General features: G+C 45.3%; 1 protein-coding gene across 2 annotated transcripts in view; it reads left to right on the forward strand.

Moving 5' to 3' along the window:
• LOC139553735 (AT-rich interactive domain-containing protein 1B-like) overlaps positions 1–23,582 on the forward strand; it is a 398,895-nt gene that overhangs the window by 323,563 nt on the left and 51,750 nt on the right. For both annotated transcript variants that reach the window (XM_071366350.1, XM_071366351.1), the window contains exon 8: positions 7,307–7,622. In XM_071366350.1, coding sequence (XP_071222451.1) covers positions 7,307–7,622 — 316 coding nt within the window. The remainder of the gene's footprint in view (positions 1–7,306; positions 7,623–23,582) is intronic.

Genomic DNA, 23,582 nt, shown 5'->3' on the forward strand with positions numbered 1-23,582 from the left:
CACCTACCAACCAGTAAGAATTCCGGGTCTCACAGACCTGTTAGTTTATCTTTAAGAAGCCCTCCTGTTCTCCACTCATTACCTGTATTAACTGCACCTGTTTGAACTCGTTACCTGTATAAAAGACACCAGTCCACACACTCAATCAAACAGACTCCAACCTCTCCACAATGGCCAAGACCAGAGAGCTGTGTAAGGACATCAGGGATCAAATTGTAGACCTGCACAAGGCTGGGATGGGCTACAGGACAATAGGCAAGCAGCTTGGTGAGAAGGCAACAACTGTTGGCGCAATTATTATAAAATGGAAGAAGTTCAAGATGACGGTCAATCACCCTCGGTCTGGGGCTCCATGCAAGATCTCACCTCGTGGGGCATCAATGATCATGAGGAAGGTGAGGGATCAGCCCAGAACTACACGGCAGGACCTGGTCAATGACCTGAAGAGAGCTGGGACCACAGTCTCAAAGAAAACCATTAGTAACACACTACGCCGTCATGGATTAAAATCCTGCAGCGCACGCAAGGTCCCCCTGCTCAAGCCAGCGCATGTCCAGGCCCGTCTGAAGTTTGCCAATGACCATCTGGATGATGCAGAGGAGGAATGGGAGAAGGTCATGTGGTCTGATGAGACAAAAATAGAGCTTTTTGGTCTAAACTCCACTCGCCGTGTTTGGAGGAAGAAGAAGGATGAGTACAACCCCAAGAACACCATCCCAACCGTGAAGCATGGAGTTGGAAACATCATTCTTTGGGGATGCTTTTTTCAAAGGGGACAGGACGACTGCACCGTATTGAGGGGAGGATGGATGGGGCCATGTATCGCGAGATCTTGGCCAACAACCTCCTTCCCTCAGTAAGAGCATTGAAGATGGGTCGTGGCTGGGTCTTCCAGCATGACAACGACCCGAAACACACAGCCAGGGCAACTAAGGAGTGGCTCCGTAAGAAGCATCTCAAGGTCCTGGAGTGGCCTAGCCAGTCTCCAGACCTGAACCCAATAGAAAATCTTTGGAGGGAGCTGAAAGTCCATATTGCCCAGCGACAGCCCCGAAACCTGAAGGATCTGGAGAAGGTCTGTATGAAGGAGTGGGCCAAAATCCCTGCTGCAGTGTGTGCAAACCTGGTCAAGAACTACAGGAAATGTTTGATCTCTGTAATTGCAAACAAAGGTTTCTGTACCAATTATTAAGTTCTGCTTTTCTGATGTATCAAATACTTATGTCATGCAATAAAATGCAAATTATTTACTTAAAAATCATAAAATGTGATTTTCTGGATTTTTGTTTTAGATTCTGTCTCTCACAGTTGAAGTGTACCTACGATAAGAATTACAGACCTCTACATGCTTTGTAAGTAGGAAAACCTGCAAAATCGGCAGTGTATCAAATACTTATTCTCCCCACTGTATATAGCCACTAACCAAGAAACAACTTCAGCAGATGACAGTCTGATAACATATTTATTGTATAGCATATGTTTTTTTTGAAAAATTTCCTGTAGAAATTAGCTGCTAACGCCGATGTACCGGAGAGGTGCCCAACTCGTGATAACTCCTGACAAAGAAACTCCAGAAAATCGCAATAAACTGCTATAAACTGCTATAAGTCGGTTTAAATTAACTACCTTATGAAGTTTTTAAGACAAAAAACAAATTAAATCAGAGCCGGAGATAAAGAACTGCTAAACCGAAAGCTTTTGAAGACGCCATGCCGGTTTCCCTCCTGCGTCGGGCGCCTCGTCGAAAAGGCCGGTACTTCCGTTCCAAGAGGTTTTATACTCCCCCAGATGGTGCTATCCGCTCCATTCAAAGTCTCACCGCTTACTGACATCTAGGGGAAGGCGTATGCAGTGCATGTAGCCCCATAGCTTATAAGGGAATTTATAAACCGACCCTGGAACAGAGACCTCAATTTCAGAAATCTCACTTCTTGACAGGAAGTGAGCTGCAGAATGAGTTCTGTTTCACTCAGAGAAATAATTTAAACGGTTTTAGAAACTAGAGAGTGTTTTCTATCCAATAGTAATAATAATATGTATATTGTACGAGCAAGAATTGAGTACGAGGCAGTTTAATCTGGGAACAAAAAATCTTCAAAGTGTAAACAGCACCCCCTATTGAGAATTGAAGCTACACTGGTTGTGAATCCAGCCAACATGTCAGAATTCAAATAGGCTTTTCCGCGAAAGCAAACGATGCTATTATCTGATGATAGCACCATTGTAAACAAAGAGACAGAAGCATATTTCAACCCTGCAGACGCGACACAAAAGGCAGAAATAAAAATATAATTCATGCCATACCTTTGACGAGCTTCTGTTGTTGGCACTCCAATATGTCCCATAAACATCACAAATGGTCCTTTTGTTCGATTAATTCCGTCGATATATATCCAAAATGTCCATTTATTTGGCGCGTTTGATCCAGAAAAACACAGGTTCCAACTTGCTCAAACGTGACAACAAAATATCTCAAAGGTTACCTGTAAACTTTGCCAAACTACTTTTGTAATACAACTTTAGGTATTTTTTAAAGTTAATAATCGATAAAATTGAAGACGGGATGATCTGTGTTCAATACAGGATTAAAAACCAATTGTAGCTAGCTTTTTGGTCTCGCGCCTCTAACAAACCTGACACGTCGAGTGACTCTCGTTCAAGATGGCCATACTTCTTCATTACACAAAGGAATAACCTCAACCAAATTCTCAAGACTGTTGACATCCAGTGGAAGCGGTAGGAACTGCAAGTAGGTCCCTTAGAAATCTGGTTTCCCAATGAAAACACATTGAAAAGAGAGTGACCTCAAAAAAAGAACAATCTGAATGGTTTGTCCTCGGGGTTTCGCCTGCTAAATAAGTTCTAATATACTCACAGACATGATTCAAACAGTTTTAGAAACGTCAGAGTTTTTTCTATCCAAATCTACTAATAATATGCATATCTTATCTTCTGGGGAGTTAAAGGCCTCCAGTTGTTCTCTCAGCTGCTCTGGAGACATGCTCTATAAGACAGTCAGTGAAAAGATGAAACGCCTGCTGTGCCTCTCCCACACCTAACATTCCACAATCAACCTGCTTTGGACAGCAGTTTGTGAGCTTGGGCGCTTTGCTGGGCCCTTATACCTAATTCGGTTAAAGGAAAGCTCGATCCCAGGGAGCCGGAGGGGCAGTGGAGGTTTTGGGAAATGGGTTGGACTGAGTACGAAGCCCTGAGGTGCTCCAGAGCTGCTGCACCACAGACGCCCTGCTGAGAGAGATGCTGAGAGAGATGCTGAGGTGGCTCTGAGAGGATCTACCTGGGGCCTCAGGCCAAAGAGAGGGAGGGAGAGAGATAGAGAGAGGGGGAGGGAGACAGAGAGAGAGAGAGAGGGAGGGAAAAGGTGAGAGAATTTCAGAGTGATAGAATGGAAAAGGAAAACATTATACTTGTACGCATAATTCATCTCTCCAAAAAAATGATGTCATCCTTACAATTTGTTTGTGTTCAGCAACATACTATACAGTATTTTTTATTATATTAGCCAAGCAACTCTGCCCATTCTCTATGTCCTGCAGCTGTAGAATACAGCCGCAGCCGTGTAATCTGTGTTACATTCCTCAGTGATGGTGTCCACAGATTCAGTGGGCAGCTATTCTCTGGTACACAGGGTTTTTTCCTGCAGTGGCCAGGGATGGGCGAGCTGGCTGTTAGCAATGCTGCATCCATTCTGCTGAGGAAGCAGTGTCTGTAATCTGTTCGGTCACAGCCCTCCTTTTCCCGCGGGAGTGTGGGGATTAGAATACAGCTCGGCAACAGCATCCTCAGAAAGGGTGACCAAGCCTGGAATTTACATGTAATTGGTAACGCACCACAGTCTTCTCTCTGCCTCTTTCTGTGGGTTATAAATACCACACCTCCTAAAGACCATCGTATCCTGAGAGAGGAGGGAGGGTCGGGGGAACAGGAAGGTATGGAGAAGAAATTACATCTTTCTGGTGCTTTTTCTCTCTGTTTTGCGTGTAAATGTGTCTAAACAGCAAAAGGAGGATCCGGTGATGATCAGCTGTTTCAATGTTGTGTAAAGGTCTGAATGAGGACGGGAGGTCACTCAGAGCGGCCCTAGAGAATGTGGCGGTACTCTGGGTGAGAGATGGGCCCCTCAGTGGCTGTAGAGGGCAGAGCAGAGCAGGAAGAGGCAACACTAATCCGCCCTGAAGCAGCAGTCTGGCACCAGCACCAGCTACAGTACCAACCATCCTAGAAATGAGCTATTCTCACCCTGAAGAAGAAAATCTCACAGTTAAGCTGAATGTGGATCCTTCTCGCCCCTCGAAAAAAGCAAAAGAAAACTTTATAAAATAAAATATACACTATATATACAAAGGTATGTGGACACCCCTTCAAGGATAGGGGATTCAGCTATTTCAGCCACACCCATTGCTGGCAGGTATATAAAATCAAGCACACCGTCATGCAATCTCCATAGACAAACATTGGCAGTAGAATGGCATTACTGAAGAGCTGAGTGATTTCACAAGCGTAAGAACACCATGCGCAATGCTAAATATCAGTGGTGTAAAGCTCGCTGCCGTTGGACTCTGGAGCAGTGGAAACACGTTCTCTCGAGTGATGAATCACGTTTCACCATCTGGCAGTCCAATGGACAAATCTGGGTTTGGCAGATGCCAGTAGACCGCTAACTGCCCGATTGCATAGTGCCAACTGTAACGTTTGGTGTAGGAGGAATAATGGTCTGGGGCTGTTTGTCATGGTTTGGGCTAGGCCCCTTAGTTCCAGTGAAGGGAAATCTTAACGGCAACTTTGTGGCAATAGTTTGGGGAAGGCCCTTTCCTGTTTCAGCATGACAATGCCTCCGTGCACAAAGCGAGGTCCATACAGAAATCGTTTGTCGAGATCGATGTGGAATAACTTGACTGGCCTGCACAGAGCCCTGACGGAAACACCTTTGGGATGATTTGGAATGCCGACTGCGGGCCTAATCACCCAACATCAATGCTGACCTCACTAATGATCTTGTCGCTGAATGGAATCAAGTCCCCTCAGCAATGTTCCAACATCTAGTGGAAAGCCTTCCCAGAAGAGTGGAGGCTGTTACAGCAGCAAAGGGGGGACCAACTCCATATTAATGCCCATGATTTTGGAATGTGATGTTTGACGAGCAGTTGTCCACACACTTCTGGTCATGTACTGTATATATTTTTTAAGCATTTCTCTGGTCCCCTAAACTTGGCAACTGAAGATAGTCTCATAAATGTCAGTATGACTGATCAACTCTGTCCAGTTTAATGTGAATGTCCTCGTTCATACGACTCTCATGGTAACGTTTGTGTCAGTATAAACCACAGTAGATTAGGACCCTGGCCGGGCCCTCTCGGAAACTTCACAGGCTCTGCCTCTTACTCTTTTTTTGGACAGGAGCTTGGGTGCTAAAGATGGAAAAAGCCAGTCGGAGTGTCCACCTAAGTCAAAACCAGAGAAGGAGAGCGAGAGCACAGCCAAGAACCACAGTGTCCACACACACACACACACACACACACACACACACACACACACACACACACACACACACACACACACACACACACACACACACACACACACACACACACACACACACACACACACACACACACACACACACACACACACACACACACACACACACACACACACAGAGCAGTGAGAAGCCATGGAGCAGAGCCAGGGTCCAGCCACTGTGACTGTGTGGGATGAGATAGGCCTCTGACTCAGGTGTTTCAACTGCAGCACGTACAATACTGTAGAACGGGAAGGAGAGAGAGGATACCACACGCCAGATGATTCCCATGGCTCTCTTCTCAACTATGTCACTGCTTTGGAAAGAGTGGAATGGTATTGTGCCTCACTTTTTACTTGCACACAGACATTTACAGAAACACACACACCACAAATGCACACAGGCACACCTTCCCCTATCCATGTTTTAACATCTTCCTGTGTTTGTCTTCCATCCCCCTTTTTCTCTGAACGGTTCCCTTTTTGGAAAGTTTAAGATGGGGCCCCAAAACCCTTGACAGGTGTCAACAGTGTTCCAAATCAGCTACCTCCCCAGATACATATCTGACTCTCTGCATCTCCTCCTACACTAGATTTCATCACACATTCTGGACAAATTCAACTGGAGCAACAGAGTTTCATGGGAAATTATTTTATTTTGATTTGATATAAATCCCATCTCCGGGGGGAACTTTTTTGCTGTTGGACTCACAGGCCTATGTCATGTGGAATGTCTTTCCACTGAAGCAGCTCGAGGACACTAAAAGATATTTCCATTTTTGGAGTCAGTTCCTCACACAGAATATTTTCATTCAACTCCCTCATTCAGAGCCAAAAAAACCTTTAGGTTTAAAGCGACTTGATCCCCTTTTCCAGACATATTCTCAGAGGATTAGGCTGTAAGCCCCCAACTAAAGCACTCTTAATCAAATCAAAATAAATAGCCACCTTCACAAAAGGGATGCCACATTTTCTATTTTTCATGGAATTGTCCTTAGAGAAAAAATCACGGTGGAAAGTACCCATGCCTGCTTTGTGTGCTCTGTGTGTGTGAGACTCCTTTTCCAGCTGGTTCTGGACTGTGTTGAGCCAAAATGGAGGGGTTTAAGTGTGCTTTAGGAAGGCTTGTGTCGTCATGCCTGTATGGCTGCTGGAACAGGGAGAAAGCCTTAACTGCAGATTAGAATGACTCTCAAGTGTTTCTCAGACTCATGCTTAAGCTGTGCAATTGCTCCCATGCCGATTCAGCATTCCTCCCCTCCCGTAGATGTCACATCTGCAGCCAATGTCAATAGCAAAGGCTTCAGTGAAACAAACACCTGTATCCACATCATATCCAGCATAGATGCACCCTACAGAGGCTATTGAGTCAAAAATGTCATGCTGTAGTATGTGTCAGTTAAGCTGTTTTATCTGACATGTGCTTTTATTTGACATATGAAGTTTAATTCCTATAACAATGTTAATCTTGTGCTGATACGTCGTAGCTACATATTGTAATGATGTGGTAATTTAGCAGATGCTTAAATCAACAAAAAAAATCAGTTGACTCGAATATAAGATTATCCTTGTGTGCCAGACCTCTAGGTTCTCCTCTGTAGTGGGTGCAGAGCGATTGAGATAAAACGTCACATGGCTTCGTGAAACTACCATAAAATAGATGACTGAATTCATTACAGTCACTATTCATGTTGAGGGATACATTTATTGTTATTGTTAACCTGGTGTCTACTCACTCCCAGATGTTCTATGTCTCCTCTCTCCTCAGGAAACTACCCACGTCCACCCAACTACGGCGGGACCCCCAGTGCCAACTACAGCAGCCCCGGGCCCGGCCCTGGCATGACAAACAGCCAGGGTATGAATGCCAGCAGCCCCATGCACGGCCAGGGTCCCGGGCAGCCTATGGGCCGCAGTCCTGGTGCGGGCAGCCGCCCCTACCCCAACATGGCTCCCAGCTCCCCCAGTATGCCCCAGCCAGCCGGCCCTGGGATGGGCCCTCCTTCACTGGGCAATGTCAACCGCAAGGCCCAGGAGGCAGCAGCCGCCGTCATGCAGGCCGCAGCTAACTCTGTACAGGGCAGGTGAGATAACATGTTGTTGTTTTTTTAACCAGATGATGTGTGATTTGTGTGTTTGTGTGTAATTGTGTTTGTGCATGTGTGTGTGTGTGTGCATGCGAGCATGCGTGGGTGATCTGTGTGTGATCTGTGTGTGATAGTGACATTGATAGAGAGAGAGAGAAAAGGAGAGGAATTGGGCAGAAGGTGGAACACATTACTGCAATGCTCTTTTGAGAAGAGCCTATTTTTACCACCCCCTGAAATAGCATGCTAAAATTAGTGAGCATAAGGCGTCACTCACTTGTCACTACAGAGACTTTGGGGCTTTATTGTCTTCAGACTAAATGTTTCATTACCTAGTTCTCTCTGCTCAGACTGGGGAGATATAGAGGAGCGTTGTGTGAGGAGCGTTGTTTGAGGAGCGTTGTGTGAGGAGCGTTGTGTGAGGAGCGTTGTTTGAGGAACGTTGTTTGAGGAACATTGTTTGAGGAGCGTTGTGTGAGGAGCGTTGTGTGAGGAGCGTTGTTTGAGGAGCGTTGTTTGAAGAGCGTTGTTTGAAGAGCGTTGTGTGAGGAGCGTTGTTTGAGGAGCGTTGTTGGAGGAGCGTTGTGTGAGGAGCGTTGTTTGAGGAGCGTTGTGTGAGGAGCGTTGTGTGAGGAGCGTTGTGTGAGGAGCGTTGTTTGAGGAATGTTGTTTGAGGAGCGTTGTTTGAGGAGCGTTGTTTGAGGAGCGTTGTGTGAGGAGCGTTGTTTGAGGAGCGTTGTGTGAGGAGCGTTGTTTGAGGAGCGTTGTGTGAGGAGCGTTGTTTGAGGAGCGTTGTTTGAGGAGCGTTGTGTGAGGAGCGTTGTGTGAGGAGCGTTGTTTGAGGAGCGTTGTGTGAGGAGTGTTGTTTGAGGAGCGTTGTGTGAGGAGCGTTGTTTGAGGAGTGTTGTGTGAGGAGCGTTGTTTGAGGAGCGTTGTGTGAGGAGCGTTGTTTGAGGAACGTTGTTTGAGGAGCGTTGTTTGAGGAGCGTTGTTTGAGGAGCGTTGTGTGAGGAGCGTTGTTTGAGGAGCGTTGTGTGAGGAGCGTTGTGTGAGGAGCGTTGTTTGAGGAACGTTGTTTGAGGAGCGTTGTTTGAGGAGCGTTGTTTGAGGAGCATTGTGTGAGGAGCGTTGTTTGAGGAGCGTTGTAGGAGGAGCGTTGTGTGAGGAGCGTTGTTTGAGGAGCGTTGTGTGAGGAGCGTTGTTCGAGGAGCGTTGTTCGAGGAGCGTTGTTCGAGGAGCGTTGTTTGAGGAGCGTTGTGTGAGGAGCGTTGGGTGAGGAGCGTTGTTTGAGGAATGTTGTTTGAGGAGCGTTGTTTGAGGAGCGTTGTTTGAGGAGCGTTGTGTGAGGAGCGTTGTTTGAGGAGCGTTGTGTGAGGAGCGTTGTTTGAGGAGCGTTGTGTGAGGAGCGTTGTGTGAGGAGCGTTGTTTGAGGAGCGTTGTGTGAGGAGCGTTGTTTGAGGAGCGTTGTTTGAGGAGCGTTGTGTGAGGAGTGTTGTTTGAGGAGCGTTGTTTGAGGAGCATTGTGTGAGGAGCGTTGTTTGAGGAGCGTTGTTGGAGGAGCGTTGTGTGAGGAGCGTTGTTTGAGGAGCGTTGTGTGAGGAGCGTTGTTCGAGGAGCGTTGTTCGAGGAGCGTTGTTCGAGGAGCGTTGTGTGAGGAGCGTTGTTCGAGGAGCGTTGTTTGAGGAGCGTTGTGTGAGGAGCGTTGTGTGAGGAACGTTGTTTGAGGAACGTTGTTTGAGGAGCGTTGTTTGAGGAGCGTTGTTTGAGGAGCGTTGTGTGAGGAGCGTGGTTTGAGGAGCGTTGTGTGAGGAGCGTTGTTTGAGGAGCGTTGTGTGAGGAGCGTTGTGTGAGGAGCGTTGTGTGAGGAGCGTTGTTTGAGGAGCGTTGTTTGAGGAGCGTTGTGTGAGGAGCGTTGTTTGAGGAACGTTGTTTGAGGAGCGTTGTGTGAGGAGCGTTGTTTGAGGAGCGTTGTGTGAGGAGCGTTGTTTGAGGAGTGTTGTGTGAGGAGCGTTGTTTGAGGAGTGTTGTGTGAGGAGCGTTGTTTGAGGAGCACAATCTCTTTGTTGAAATTATGCATAGTCTCCTACAATTAAATGCTGGGTTAAAGGCTGAGTGGCAGTAGAAGACATGGGAAAGACAGTTGTACCAATGAACAAAGATGCACTATGTTACCTTGGAAAACACTTCACACGATTTAAAGTGATCATAACGTGCCCTTCACATGTACAACACAACACCAAGCTACTTAGGAAACTCAAAAAACACTTGGACAACAAGATTAAAAGCAGCATTATGAACAACCTTGACACATATCAAACAATGTAATGGGGATTATTATCTAGTGTGTTTGAGCATTTAATGTGTGAGTGCTTCTCAGAGCAGAGCAGAGTTGTGAGGAGAGGAGAGGAGAGGAGAGGAGAAGTGGGATTGTTTGTGGGCAGTAAACTCTGGGTGAACCCTGTCAGGGGAGCGTGCGTAAAAAACATGGACGCTACTTTTGAAAGGGTAGATTCTCTGTCAACCAATCAGCTCGTAGGAAGAAGGGAAGTGGTCATACTGAGCAGCTCGGGGCTTTGTTTAATGAAGCAATGCTTGTTGGGAGACGGGTGGAGACTGATCAGCAATGTTTCTGCTGAAGTGGTCTTGTGGATGTTGATCTCTATCTTTGTACAGAACATCATTAATAGAACTGAGTGAGTTTTTAGAACATCATTAATAGAACTGAGTGAGTTTTTAGAACATCATTAATAGAACTAAGTGAGTTTTTAGAATATCATTAATAGAACTGAGTGAGTTTTTAGAATATCATTAATAGAACTGAGTGAGTTTTTAGAATATCATTAATAGAACTGAGTGAGTTTTTAGAATATCATTAATAGAACTGAGTGAGTTTTTAGAACATCATTAATAGAACTAAGTGAGTTTTTAGAATATCATTAATAGAACTGAGTGAGTTTTTAGAATATCATTAATAGAACTGAGTGAGTTTTTAGAATATCATTAATAGAACTGAGTGAGTTTTTAGAATATCATTAATAGAACTGAGTGAGTTTTTAGAATATCATTAATAGAACTGAGTGAGTTTTTAGAATATCATTAATAGAACTGAGTGAGTTTTTAGTCAGTAATTTGGAACACTGTTGACACCTGTCAAGGGTTTTGGGAGAAAAAGAGGATTGGAAGACAAACACAGGAGGATTTTTAAAACATGGATAAGGGAAGGTGTGCCTGTGTGCATTTGTGGTGTGTGTGTGTGTGTGTTTCTGTACATGTCTGTGTGCAAGTAAAAAGTGAGGCACAGTAATAATTCTGTTTGTTGGCACTTTCCATCCAACTGTTGTTTCCCTGTACAGTAGACATCCCTATGTTAGGTCCTCAGTAAATCACACCTTTCCTGGACCCAGTCCCTTGCCCCCTCTCCCCACTACATCCACTCCTCCTCCTCCTCTCCAACCTCCACACCCCAACTACAGCACCCCTCATTCTCAGCACCACAACTAGGACAACCAAGCATCATCTCCAAGCCTCTAACCTGTTACTGTTCAGTCTGAAAAGGTGCTCTTTCGTCCAGGCTCATTATGGGTGTTATTGCACCCACCTATCACCTAAACTGTCACGCCTGCCCCCGCTCCCCCTCCCTGGCACTCGAGGGCGCCAGGCTATCCGTCATTATATGCACCTGTTGCCTTCATTACGCGCAGCTGCGCTCATTGGACTCACCTGGACTCCCTCACTTTGTCGACTGTCCCTGCATATATGTCTGCTCCTCTGTGTTGTTCCCTGTAGTAGTATTGTTTGTTGTGTTTAAGTCCAGACGCTGTTCTTGTTCCGTTGCATGTCCGTCTATATTAAATGGTTCACTCCCTGTACCTGCTTCTCATCTCCTGCGTTGGGCGTTACAAAACTAATCTGGCCAATGCTAGCATCACTGGCTAAAATGTAAAGATTTTACTGCTAACCTGTGTTTAGCTTTATGTTTCTAATTATAGCATCTAGTACAATTTTCATGGCTCTCTGGACTCCTATAAGGGCACAAGGCCAGACCCAGATGCAGACACGGGAGGCAGATGGTTTGATTCTTTGATATTTATTATATTCCAAAAGGGTAGGCAAGAGAATGGTCGTGGACAGGCAAAAGGTCAAAACCAGTTCAGAGTCCAGGAAGTACAGTGTGGAAGGCAGGCTTGAGGTCAGGGCAGGCAGAATGGTCAGGCAGGCAGGTACAGAGTCCAGAAACAGGCAAGGCTCAATACCGGGAGGACTAGAAAAAAGAGAATAGAAAAAGCAGGCGCATGGGAAAAAGACGCTGGTTGACTTGAACATACAAGACAAAATGGCACAGAGAACCAGGAAACACAGGGATAAATACACCGGGGAAAATAAGTGACACCTGGAGGGGGTGGAGACAAGCACAAGGACAGGTGAAACAGATCAGGGCGTGACACCTGGAAATGTGGTGTTTCGAGCAAATCTGGCGGTGCCAACTCTCTTGACATTAAGTTTATCTTGTTGAGAGACCACCCCCACAGTGCTCCCTTCATCTAGTGGTGTGATATTACAGCACTAGACACAGGACTAGACACCAAATCAAATGTTATTTGTCACATGCGCCGAATACAACAGATGTAGACCTTACTGTGAAATGCTGACTTACAAACCCTTAACCAACAATGCAGTTAAGAAAAATCAGTCAAGAAAAATATTTACTAAATAAACTAAAGTAAAAAACAAAAGAGCAACAATAAAATAACAGTAACAAGGCTATATACAAGGGGTACCGGTACCGAGTCAATGTGTGGGGGTACAGGTTAGTCGAGGTAATTGAGGTAACATGTACATGTAGGTAGGGGTAAAGTGACTATGCATAGATAACAGATAATAAACAGCCAGTAGCAGCAGTGTAAAAAAAGGGGGGGTCAATGTAAATAGTCCGGGTGGCCATTTGATTAGCTGTTGAGCAGTTTTATGGCTCGGGGGTAGAAGCTGTTACAGTTTTTTCCAACTGCTTACACACGTTTTCAAAACTGTCTCCTTTTTTCAAAACTCTACACACAATTCCCAAAACTGCACACACAAAATGCAAAATGCCTCACATCTCCTTCAAAATGTAACACTGCATTCAAAATGCCTTAAACACATGTCAGAATGAAGCATTTGCATCAAATGGCAAACACTGCTTTCATAATAGTACATTTTTGGATATACCATGTAAACACTGTTGTTCTAAATCTAAAGCTCTTTGGTCTTTCATAGGCTTATATCTACATTTCAATATAATGTTCTACAGTGAAAGTAATCTGCTGAGAGGGGTAACAAGTACACTGTAAACACCAGTGCAATGTAGAAACAGAAAATATTTATTAGGCCAAACATTACTGTTGTATACAGTAGCATACAACAAAACCATAAATATATGTAAACCAAAAGTATATTCTTTAGAATACAGTAAAGAACACAATTGTGTGTGTGGGGTCCCGGGGGGGCACTCCAGGAATTGGTAGGGGGGGCAGTCACCAGTGCTAAGCTACGCTTCATCTCTTCTCCGGCCTGGGTCTGGCCACAATACTTTGTCCACATCACAAGATACGTTTTCTCTTGCCAAACATCGAGGGAAGTATCTCCAAGCATGGCGTATCCAACCTTGGACAGAGGCAACCTCTATGTCCCCACATGCGTCCTCCATTGCCTGGAGAAGCGGCATGCGGGCATAGGGTTGGCGATCATACACTTTCCAGCGCCAGGCTGAGAAGAATTCCTCTATGCGATTTAGAAAAGGTGAATATGGGGGTAGGTACAAAACTACAAATTGTGGATGGGTGGCAAACCAGTTTGGACCAGAACAGCCCGGTGAAAACTAACATTGTCCCATAAAACGGATCCAGTGTTTTGCCTTCCACCCAATACAATGGATCTGATCCCAGCCGGCGACCCTATGCGACGCCGTAAAAGGGGCAAACGTAGCGGCCTCCTGGTCAGGCTTCGGAGACGGGCACATCGCGCTCCACTCCCTAGCATACTACTCGCCAATGTCCAGTCTCTTGACAATAAGGTTGATGAAATCCGAGCAAGGGTAACATTCCAGAGAGACATCAGAGATTGTAACGTTCTCTGCTTCACGGAAACATGGCTAACTCAAGAGACGCTAACGGAGTCGGTGCAGCCAGCTGGTTTCTTCACGCATCGCGCCGACAGAAACATACATCTTTCTGGTAAGAAGAGGGGCGGGGGTGTATGCCTTATGATTAACGAGACGTGGTGTGATCATAACAACATACAGGAACTCAAGTCATTCTGTTCACCTGATCTAGAATTCCTCACAATCAAATGTCGACCGCATTATCTACCAAGGGCGTTCTCTTCGATTATAATCACAGCCGTATATATTCCCCCCCAAGCAGACACATCGATGGCCCTGAACGAACTTTATCTGACTCTTTGTAAACTGGAAACCACACACCCTGAGGCTGCATTCGTCATAGCTGGGGATTTTAACAAGGCTAATCTGAAAACAAAACTCCCTAAATTCTATCAGCATATCGATTGTGCTACCAGGGCTGGTAAAACCTTGGATCATTGTTATACTAACTTCCGCGATGCATAAAAGGCCCTCCCCCGCCCTCCTTTCGGAAAAGCTGACCACGACTCCATTTTGTTGCTTCCAGCCTACAAACAGAAACTAAAACAACAAGCTCCCTCGCTCAGGTCTGTTCAACACTGGTCCGACCAATCTGATTCCACGCTTCAAGACTGCTTCGATCACGCGGATTGGAATATGTTCCGCATTGCGTCCAACAACAATATTGACGAATACGCTGATTCGGTGAGCGAGTTCATTAGAAAGTGCATTGACGATGTCGTACCCACAGCAACGATTAAAACATTCCCAAACCAGAAACCGTGGATTGACGGCAGCATTCGCGTGAAACTGAAAGCGCGAACCACTGCTTTTAACCAGGGCAAGGTGACCGGAAACATGACCGAATACAAACAGTGTAGCTATTCTCTCCGCAAGGCAATCAAACAAGCTAAGTCCCAGTATAGAGACAAAATAGAGTCGCAATTCAACAGCTCAGACACAAGAGGTATGTGGCAGGGTCTACAGTCAATCACGGATTACAAAAAGAAAACCAGCCCCGTCGCGGACCAGGATGTCTTGCTCCCAGACAGGCTAAACAACTTTTTTGCCCGCTTTGAGGACAATACAGTGCCACTGACACGGCCCCCTACCAAAACCTGCGGGCTCTCCTTCACTGCAGCCGAGGTGAGTAAAACATTTAAACGTGTTAACCCTCGCAAGGCTGCAGGCCCAGACGGCATTCCCAGCCGCGTCCTCAGAGCATGCGCAGACCAGCTGGCTGGTGTGTTTACGGACATATTCAATCAATCCTTATCCCAGTCTGCTGTTCCCACATGCTTCAAGAGGGCCACCATTGTTCCTGTTCCCAAGAAAGCTAAGGTAACTGAGCTAAACGACTACCGCCCCGTAGCACTCACTTCCGTCATCATGAAGTGCTTTGAGAGACTAGTCAAGGACCATATCACCTCCACCCTACCGGACACCCTAGACCCACTCCAATTTGCTTACCGACCCAATAGGTCCACAGACGACGCAATCGCAACCACACTGCACACTGCCCTAACCCATCTGGACAAGAGGAATACCTATGTGAGAATGCTGTTCATCGACTACAGCTCAGCATTTAACACCATAGTACCCTCCAAACTCGTCATCAAGCTCGAGACCCTGGGTCTCGACCCCGCCCTGTGCAACTGGGTCCTGGACTTCCTGACGGGCCGCCCCCTGGTGGTGAGGGTAGGTAACAACATCTCCACCCCGCTGATCCTCAACACTGGGGCCCCACAAGGGTGCGTTCTGAGCCCTCTCCTGTACTCCCTGTTCACCCACGACTGCGTGGCCATGCACGCCTCCAACTCAATCATCAAGTTTGCGGATGACACTACAGTGGTAGGCTTGATTACCAACAACGACGAGACGGCCTACAGGGAGGAGGTGAGGGCTCTCGGAGTGTGGTGTCAGGAAAATAACCTCACACTCAACGTCAACAAAACAAAGGAGATGATTGTGGACTTCAGGAAACAGCAGAGGGAGCACCCCCCTATCCACATCGACGGGACAGTAGTGGAGAAGGTGGAAAGTTTTAAGTTCCTCGGTGTACACATCACGGACAAACTGAATTGGTCCACCCACAGACAGCGTTGTGAAGAAGGCGCAGCAGCGCCTCTTCAACCTCAGGAGGCTGAAGAAATTCGGCTTGTCACCAAAAGCACTCACAAACTTCTACAGATGCACAATCGAGAGCATCCTGTCGGGCTGTATCACCGCCTGGTACGGCAACTGCTCCGCCCACAACCGTAAGGCTCTCCAGAGGGTAGTGAGGTCTGCACAACGCATCACCGGGGGCAAACTACCTGCCCTCCAGGACACCTACACCACCCGATGTCACAGGAAGGCCATAAAGATCATCAAGGACAACAACCACCCAAGCCACTGCCTGTTCACCCCGCTATCATCCAGAAGGCGAGGTCAGTACAGGTGCATCAAAGCAGGGACCGAGAGACTGAAAAACAGCTTCTATCTCAAGACCATCAGACTGTTAAACAGCCACCACTAACATTTAGTGGCTGCTGCCAACATACTGACTCAACTCCAGCCACTTTAATAATGGGAATTGATGGAAATGTATGTAAAAATGTATCACTAGCCACTTTAAACAATGCCACTTAATATGTTTACATACCCTACATTACTCATCTCATATGTATATGTATATACTGTACTCTATATCATCTACTGCATCTTGCCATCTTTATGTAATACATGTATCACTAGCCACTTTAAACTATGCCACTTTATGTTTACATACCCTACATTACTCATCTCATATGTATATACTGTACTCTATACCATCTACTGCATCTTGCCTATGCCGTTCTGTACCATCACTCATTCATATATCTTTATGTACATATTCTTTATCCCTTTACACTTGTGTGTATAAGGTAGTAGTTGTGGAATTGTTAGGTTAGATTGCTCGTTGGTTATTACTGCATTGTCGGAACTAGAAGCACAAGCATTTCGCTACACTCGCATTAACATCTGCTTACCATGTGTATGTGACAAATAAAATTTGATTTGATTTGATTTAAAACCACAAATCTAGCAGGCTCCTGATCTGGATCAGGGACAAGCATTGTGTAAATTGCATCCAGAAAAGTGAGCATATGGCCGGTGTGGCATTGTGATGGAGGACCCCGTTTTGAGTGATGGCAGCACACATAGTTATATTACCCCCACGCTGTCCAGGGACATTGGTAATTGCCCTCTGTCCTATTACATTTCTTCCGCAGCGCCTGGTTTTGGTGAGGTTGAAGCCAACCTCATCCACATAAATAAATTCATGGCGAATTACATGGGCATCCAGCTCCAATACTCTCTGTAGCAGACAGGGACAAGGATTTACAGATGAGTAAATATGGTATGTCTGAAGTACTGGAAGTAGTGTTGCATACATACCTCTACAAAGTCATGTCGCATATTCTTGACTCTGTCAGAGTTTCTCTCAAATGGCACCTTGTAAAGTTGTTTCATCGTCACTCGGTGCCGTTGGAGGATGCGTTGTATGGTCGACAGGCTTACAGCATTGATGTTGTTAAATATGGTGTCATTATTCAAGATATGCTCTCTTATCTCTCGAATCCTAATTGCATTGTTGGCCAAAACCATATTTATAATTGCAGTCTCTTGTACATCTGTAAACAAGCGTCCTCGTACTCCATGATGTCTTTGCCTTTCCACTCTGTACAGAATTCAAACACAGTATGTGTTCAGCATAGGAACTGTAAACAATGTACAAAAAAAGTAGTACAACATGATAACCAACCTCATTCATTCAATGCAGTGCAGTAAATGGATGGCTTAGAGTTACAAATGTTTATGCAATACTATGCAGTCATACGTATTTTACAGTACATTACTGTAATGCTAAAATAGTCATTAGATAGTTGCATACCTGTTCTCATTTCTGAAGGTTCGAATTATGGACGCCACTGTAAATCGACTCAAGTTGGGCTGGACTCTCAGTCCAGCCTCTCTCATGGTCAAACCGTGGTTGATCGCATGATCAACAAGTGTTGCCCTAATCTCATCAGAGATGGCTCTCCTACCTTCTCTTCTTTGCCCTCGTCCTCTTCTTCCTCTTCCTCTCCCTCCTACTCCTCTTGCTCTCTGTCCATTGTTGGCATCCATTGTTCAAAACAGGTAATCTGACCTTTGACCTATTTATAGGCCTATACTACAGTAAAGCAGTGATTGGTTAGTGATCAGTTAAGCTATTAGTGTTTGCACATGTGAGGAGTGTGTGTGTGACCTGGTGAATAAGTGTAGCATTTTGATTGGTTGTGTTTGGAAAAGGAAAGCAAGTCACTTCCTGTTAGATTTTTGTGTTTTAGGTAGAGAATTGTGTGCAGTGTTTTGAAAAAAGTGTTTTATGCAATTGACAACTGAGTCAAAGGCTGAGAAATAGCTTATGTTTTTGGATATTTGGTGTGTTGTTTTGCACTTTGAGTGAGAGGTTTAAAAAATCATGTGACATGAAAAGATTTCGTGTGTAAGCAGTTGGAAAAAACTGTAAGAAGCCTTTTGGACCTAGACTTGGCGCTCCGGTACAGCTTGCCATGCAGTAGCAGAGAGAACAGTCTATGACTAGGGCGGCAATTTTTAGGGCCTTCCTCTGACACCGGCTGGTATAGAGGTCCTGGATGGCAGGAAGCTTCCAGTTTCAAATTAATGTCGACATCGCTCATATGTAATATCACAAACAAACATAAAAATAGTTGCCACTTTATATGTTCTTATGGGGGCTTCCTTTTGACAGTGAAATGAGAATCATCTTTATCCCCCATGTGTGTTAATAATGATAAACAAATCCTCCTTGGATCTGCTAACATTCGCTTCTCTGTGGAGAGAGCGCCCACTGTGGTCGATGGTGATGCATCATGGAGCCTGTTGACATTTGGAGAATCCTGTGTGTGTCTGCGTTGGTTGACACTGTGTGATTAATGGTGCAGATCCGGAGCGCTGCAGACAGACTATGTAAATGCTGAAGGAGCCATTAACAGACATCTTCACTGTCAATAAGAAGTGGCACAACATGATGCATACTGCTGGGGCAAATCACACAGCCTGTCAGTCTCCACTCTCATTCCACCAAACACCCAGACATAGGCCCACAGGGAGAGAGGGGGTGAGGCAGGAGAGTGAGGGAGAGTGTGTATAAGGTAGTTGTTGTGAAACTGTTAGATGACTTGTTAGATATTACTGCACGGTCGGAACTTGAAGCACAAGCATTTCACTACACTCGCATTAACATCTGCTAACCATGTGTATGTGACCAATAAAATGTGATTTGATTTGAGAAGGAGGCATTGTATTTGTCCTCTTTCAGCACTGTTACCCTGTCTCTCTCCCAGCTCTACCTGTCTGTCTCGCCATCCTCTCTCTACACCTCCCTCTCTCCATCCTTTCCCTCTCTCCCTCCCGCTCTTTCTCTCATCACCCTTTCATCTAGACCCTCAGAATTGGCTCTTCCAGTTTCTGTCCTAGTTTCCATCATAGAGAATACATACTAATTAGACGCTTAGCATGCTGATTTTCATCTTCAGAAGCAGTTTTTTCGGGACAGGGAGAATGCAGTGTCAGTGAACCATGCTGTGAATACTAGATCCCCCTCCATAGATGGTACTGTATGCAGACTCTCTGTGTGTCTCTCAGTCTGTCCCCAGATGTAGAGATGATCTGAGGGTGGCTGGGAATGCAATTAGTGCTGTCTGATTGAAACACAGAGGGGAGGAGTTTGTGTGTGTGTGTGTGTGTGTGTGTGTGTGTGTGTGTGTGTGTGTGTGTGTGTGTGTGTGTGTGTGTGTGTGTGTGTGTGTGTGTGTGTGTGTGTGTGTGTGTGCGTGTGTGCCTGTGTGCGTGTGTGCGTGCGTGCGTGCGTGCGTGCGTGCGTGCGTGTGTGTGTGTTAAAGGGCAGCTCTACTGGTCCTCCAGCTGACTTTGAAGAGGCAGAGAGCTGACAGCCCCTCGCTCTGCGGCTGCACGTGTGTGGTGTTGCCATGGAGAAAGGAGAAAGGAAGGGAGGGGGACGGTTTTAGGAGAATTGTGGACCCTAGCCCCACGTCCCCTTTTGTTTTTCTCTCTTTCTCAACCCTTGTTGTGTTTTGTCCTGAACAGCTGAGGAAGATTAAGGGGAAATTAATCTGAAACACTGGGTTTAGTGTTTACTCTTAACTTCTAACGAGTCAGAAACCCGGATCCGGGAGCACCCCCCACCCCCCACCAGTAAAAAAGCTGAATAGCATAGCTAGCATAGCGTCACAAGTAAATAGTAGCATCTAAATATCATTCAATCACAAGTCCAAGATACCAGATGAAAGATCCACTTCTTGTGAATCCAGCAATCATTTCTGATTTTTAAAATGTTTTACAGGGAAGACACAATATGTAAATCTATTAGCTAACCACGTTAGCAAAAGACACCATTTTTCTTTGTCCACCATTTTTTCTCTCCACCAGTAGCTATCACCAATTCGGCCAAATAAAGATATTGATAGCCACTAACCAAGAAAAAACCTCATCAGATGACAGTCTGATAACATATTTATTGTATAGGATAGTTTTTGTTAGAAAAATGTGCATATTTCAGGTAGAAATCATAGTTTACAATTGCACCCACCATCACAACTCGACTAGAATAAATACAGAGAGCAACATGTATTACCAATTTACTCATCATAAAACATTTCATAAAAATAGACAAAGCATAGCAATGGAAAGACACAGATCTTGTGAATTCAGACAATATTTCAGATTTTCTAAGCGTTTTACAGCGAAAACACAATAAATCGTTATATTAGCATACCACATGTGCAAACGTTACCCCAGCATGAATCAAAGGCAAGGGGAGCGATAACGTTATGATCACCAAAATATATTAATTTTTTCACTAACCTTCTCAGAATTCTTCCGATGACACTCCTGTAACATCATATTACAAAATACATATAGAGTTTGTTCGAAAATGTGCATATTTAGCCACAAAAAAACGTGGTTATACAATGAGAATACTAGCAAAACTGCCCTGAAAATGTCGGGCGCTATATTTGAGAGTGATCTAGTCTAATCGATAGCTAATCATAAACTTGACAAAAAAATACAGGGTTGACAGGAATCGAAAGACAAATTAGTTCTTAATGCAATCGCTGACTTACATTTGTAAAACTATCCTTACTGTGCAATACCGGGTCCGCCAAGCAAAGCTACACATAACAAAATGGCGACATATGCGTTTAAAATTTTTCAACAGAACAGCGATTTATCATCATAAATAGTTCTTACTGTGAGCTGTTCTTCCATCAGTATCTTGGGCAATGTATCCTTTCTTGGGTCTAATCTTCTTTTGGTCGAAAGCTGTCATTTCTTCTTTCTGTCCGTCGAAATGCCCACTAACGTTCGACCGGGACCCCGAAACGTGCCCGGTGCTTCAATGTGCATCACAAAGCAATGCCTCAAAATCGCACTAAACGGATATAAATTGCTATAAAACGGTTTAAATTAACTACCTTATGATGTTTTTAACACCTATAACGAGTAAAAACATGACCGGCGATATATAAGTGGCTAAACCAACGCTTGGAAAGAGAGAGAGTCCGACGTCCATCTTGCGTGAGGCGCAGCGGGAAAAGAACGGTACATCCGGTCTTTTCTGTTTTATACTGGCCCTGATTGCGCAATCGACTCCATTCAAATTGTCACCTCTTACTGACATCTAGAGGAAGGCATGGGCAGTGTTTGTATCCTCATAGGATTTACAGGGACTTTAAAACTGACCTGGGACCAGAGGCCAAAATGTCTGAAATCTCACTCCATATCAGGAAAAGTGCTGTAGAATGGGTTCTGTTTCACTCAGAGACATAATTCAAACGGCTATAGAAACTAGAGGGTGTTTTCTATCCAATAATAACTATAATATGCATATTGTACGAGCAAGAATTGAGTATGAGGCAGTTTAATTTGGAGACGATAAATGCTAATGTTGAAACAGCACCCCCTATATTGAGAAAAGGTTAAATAGTCCTGATTCTGATCTGAGAGCAGCATGGTGAAACATTTCAACCTGTTGTGGTCTGTGTGAAAACAAGCAGCCCTCAGACCACTCCTCATGTGTCTGGCATGCCTTTGGCACGGCCTCACCACACCACCCACACAATCCACGAAAGGAAATAATCTGAAGATTAAGGGGAAATTTAATCTCCTCACTGTCTGGAGATCGTCTGTCATCTGGAGAAACGCACACGCACACCAAACATCCTGAACCATGTCTTTGGGATTGACTATTCCAGATTCATTACGCAGAATGCCAAATGAGCAGAGCAAGGCCACTATGATATCCGATGGCTGGATGGTGATAAGTGTGATGGTGTTTTTCCCCAGTCCTCAGAGAGGCTCTCTTAAGGGCCTTGAATTATACATGATGTTTGTATCACCCATGCTTGGTCTGATACTTAGAACAATAATATGTTTGTGTTTTACATTTTAATCATTTAGCTGACACTCCTTTCCAGTAGTGAGTGCATACATTTTCATACTTTTTGTTGTTGTTGGGTACTGGTGTAACAGTATAACTTTAGTACGTCCCCTCGCCCCGACCTCGGGCGCGAACCAGGGACCCTCTGCACACATCAACAACGGTCGCCCACGAAGCATCGTTACCCATCGCTCCACAAAGGCCACGGCCCTTGCAGAGCAAGGGGAAACCCTACTTAAGTCTCAGAGCAAGTGACGTAACTGATTGAAATGCTAGTAGCGCGTACCCGCTAACTAGCTAGCCATTTCACATCCGTTACACTCACCCCCCTTTCAACCTCCTCCTTTTCCGCAGCAACCAGTGATCCGGGTCAACAGCATCAATGTAACAGTATAACTTTAGTACGTCCCCTCGCCCCGACCTCGGGCGCGAACCAGGGACCCTCTGCACACATCAACAACGGTCGCCCACGAAGCATCGTTACCCATCGCTCCACAAAGGCCACGGCCCTTGCAGAGCAAGGGGAAACCCTACTTAAGTCTCAGAGCAAGTGACGTAACTGATTGAAATGCTAGTAGCGCGTACCCGCTAACTAGCTAGCCATTTCACATCCGTTACACTCACCCCCCTTTCAACCTCCTCCTTTTCCGCAGCAACCAGTGATCCGGGTCAACAGCATCAATGTAACAGTATAACTTTAGTACGTCCCCTCGCCCCGACCTCGGGCGCGAACCAGGGACCCTCTGCACACATCAACAACGGTCGCCCACGAAGCATCGTTACCCATCGCTCCACAAAGGCCACGGCCCTTGCAGAGCAAGGGGAAACCCTACTTAAGTCTCAGAGCAAGTGACGTAACTGATTGAAATGCTAGTAGCGCGTACCCGCTAACTAGCTAGCCATTTCACATCCGTTACACTGGTCCTCAGTGGGAATTGAACCCACAACCCTAGCATTGCAAGGGTCATGCGCTACGACCTGAGCCACACGGAACCACACAGCTTGGACCACACAGCTTGGACCACACAGCTTAAACCACATGTCTTAATGACTGTGTCAACTTGCTCTTGTCTTGTAAGTGTACCCAAGGAGCTGGGTTATCTTACGGGGAGGTTTTACATTGAGATAATACTATTGCATGGCTTGTAGATGGACAAAATGAGTACAGTCTTGAGTGAAGGAAGGTGTTGGGGTTTGGAGAACAGAATAATAACATTAGGAAGCTAGGTGTTGTCCTGGCTATGTCTGCTGAAGACAGAAATTGTTTTTTAAATTACTTTGGTAGCTGTTCCTGGAGCTACAGTAACACTGCTTGTAGAAAATAAGCACTTAGAGAAAGCAAGCTTCAAAA

Source organism: Salvelinus alpinus, chromosome 25 (assembly GCF_045679555.1).
Source record: "Salvelinus alpinus chromosome 25, SLU_Salpinus.1, whole genome shotgun sequence".
Taxonomy (NCBI): Eukaryota; Metazoa; Chordata; class Actinopteri; order Salmoniformes; family Salmonidae; genus Salvelinus; species Salvelinus alpinus.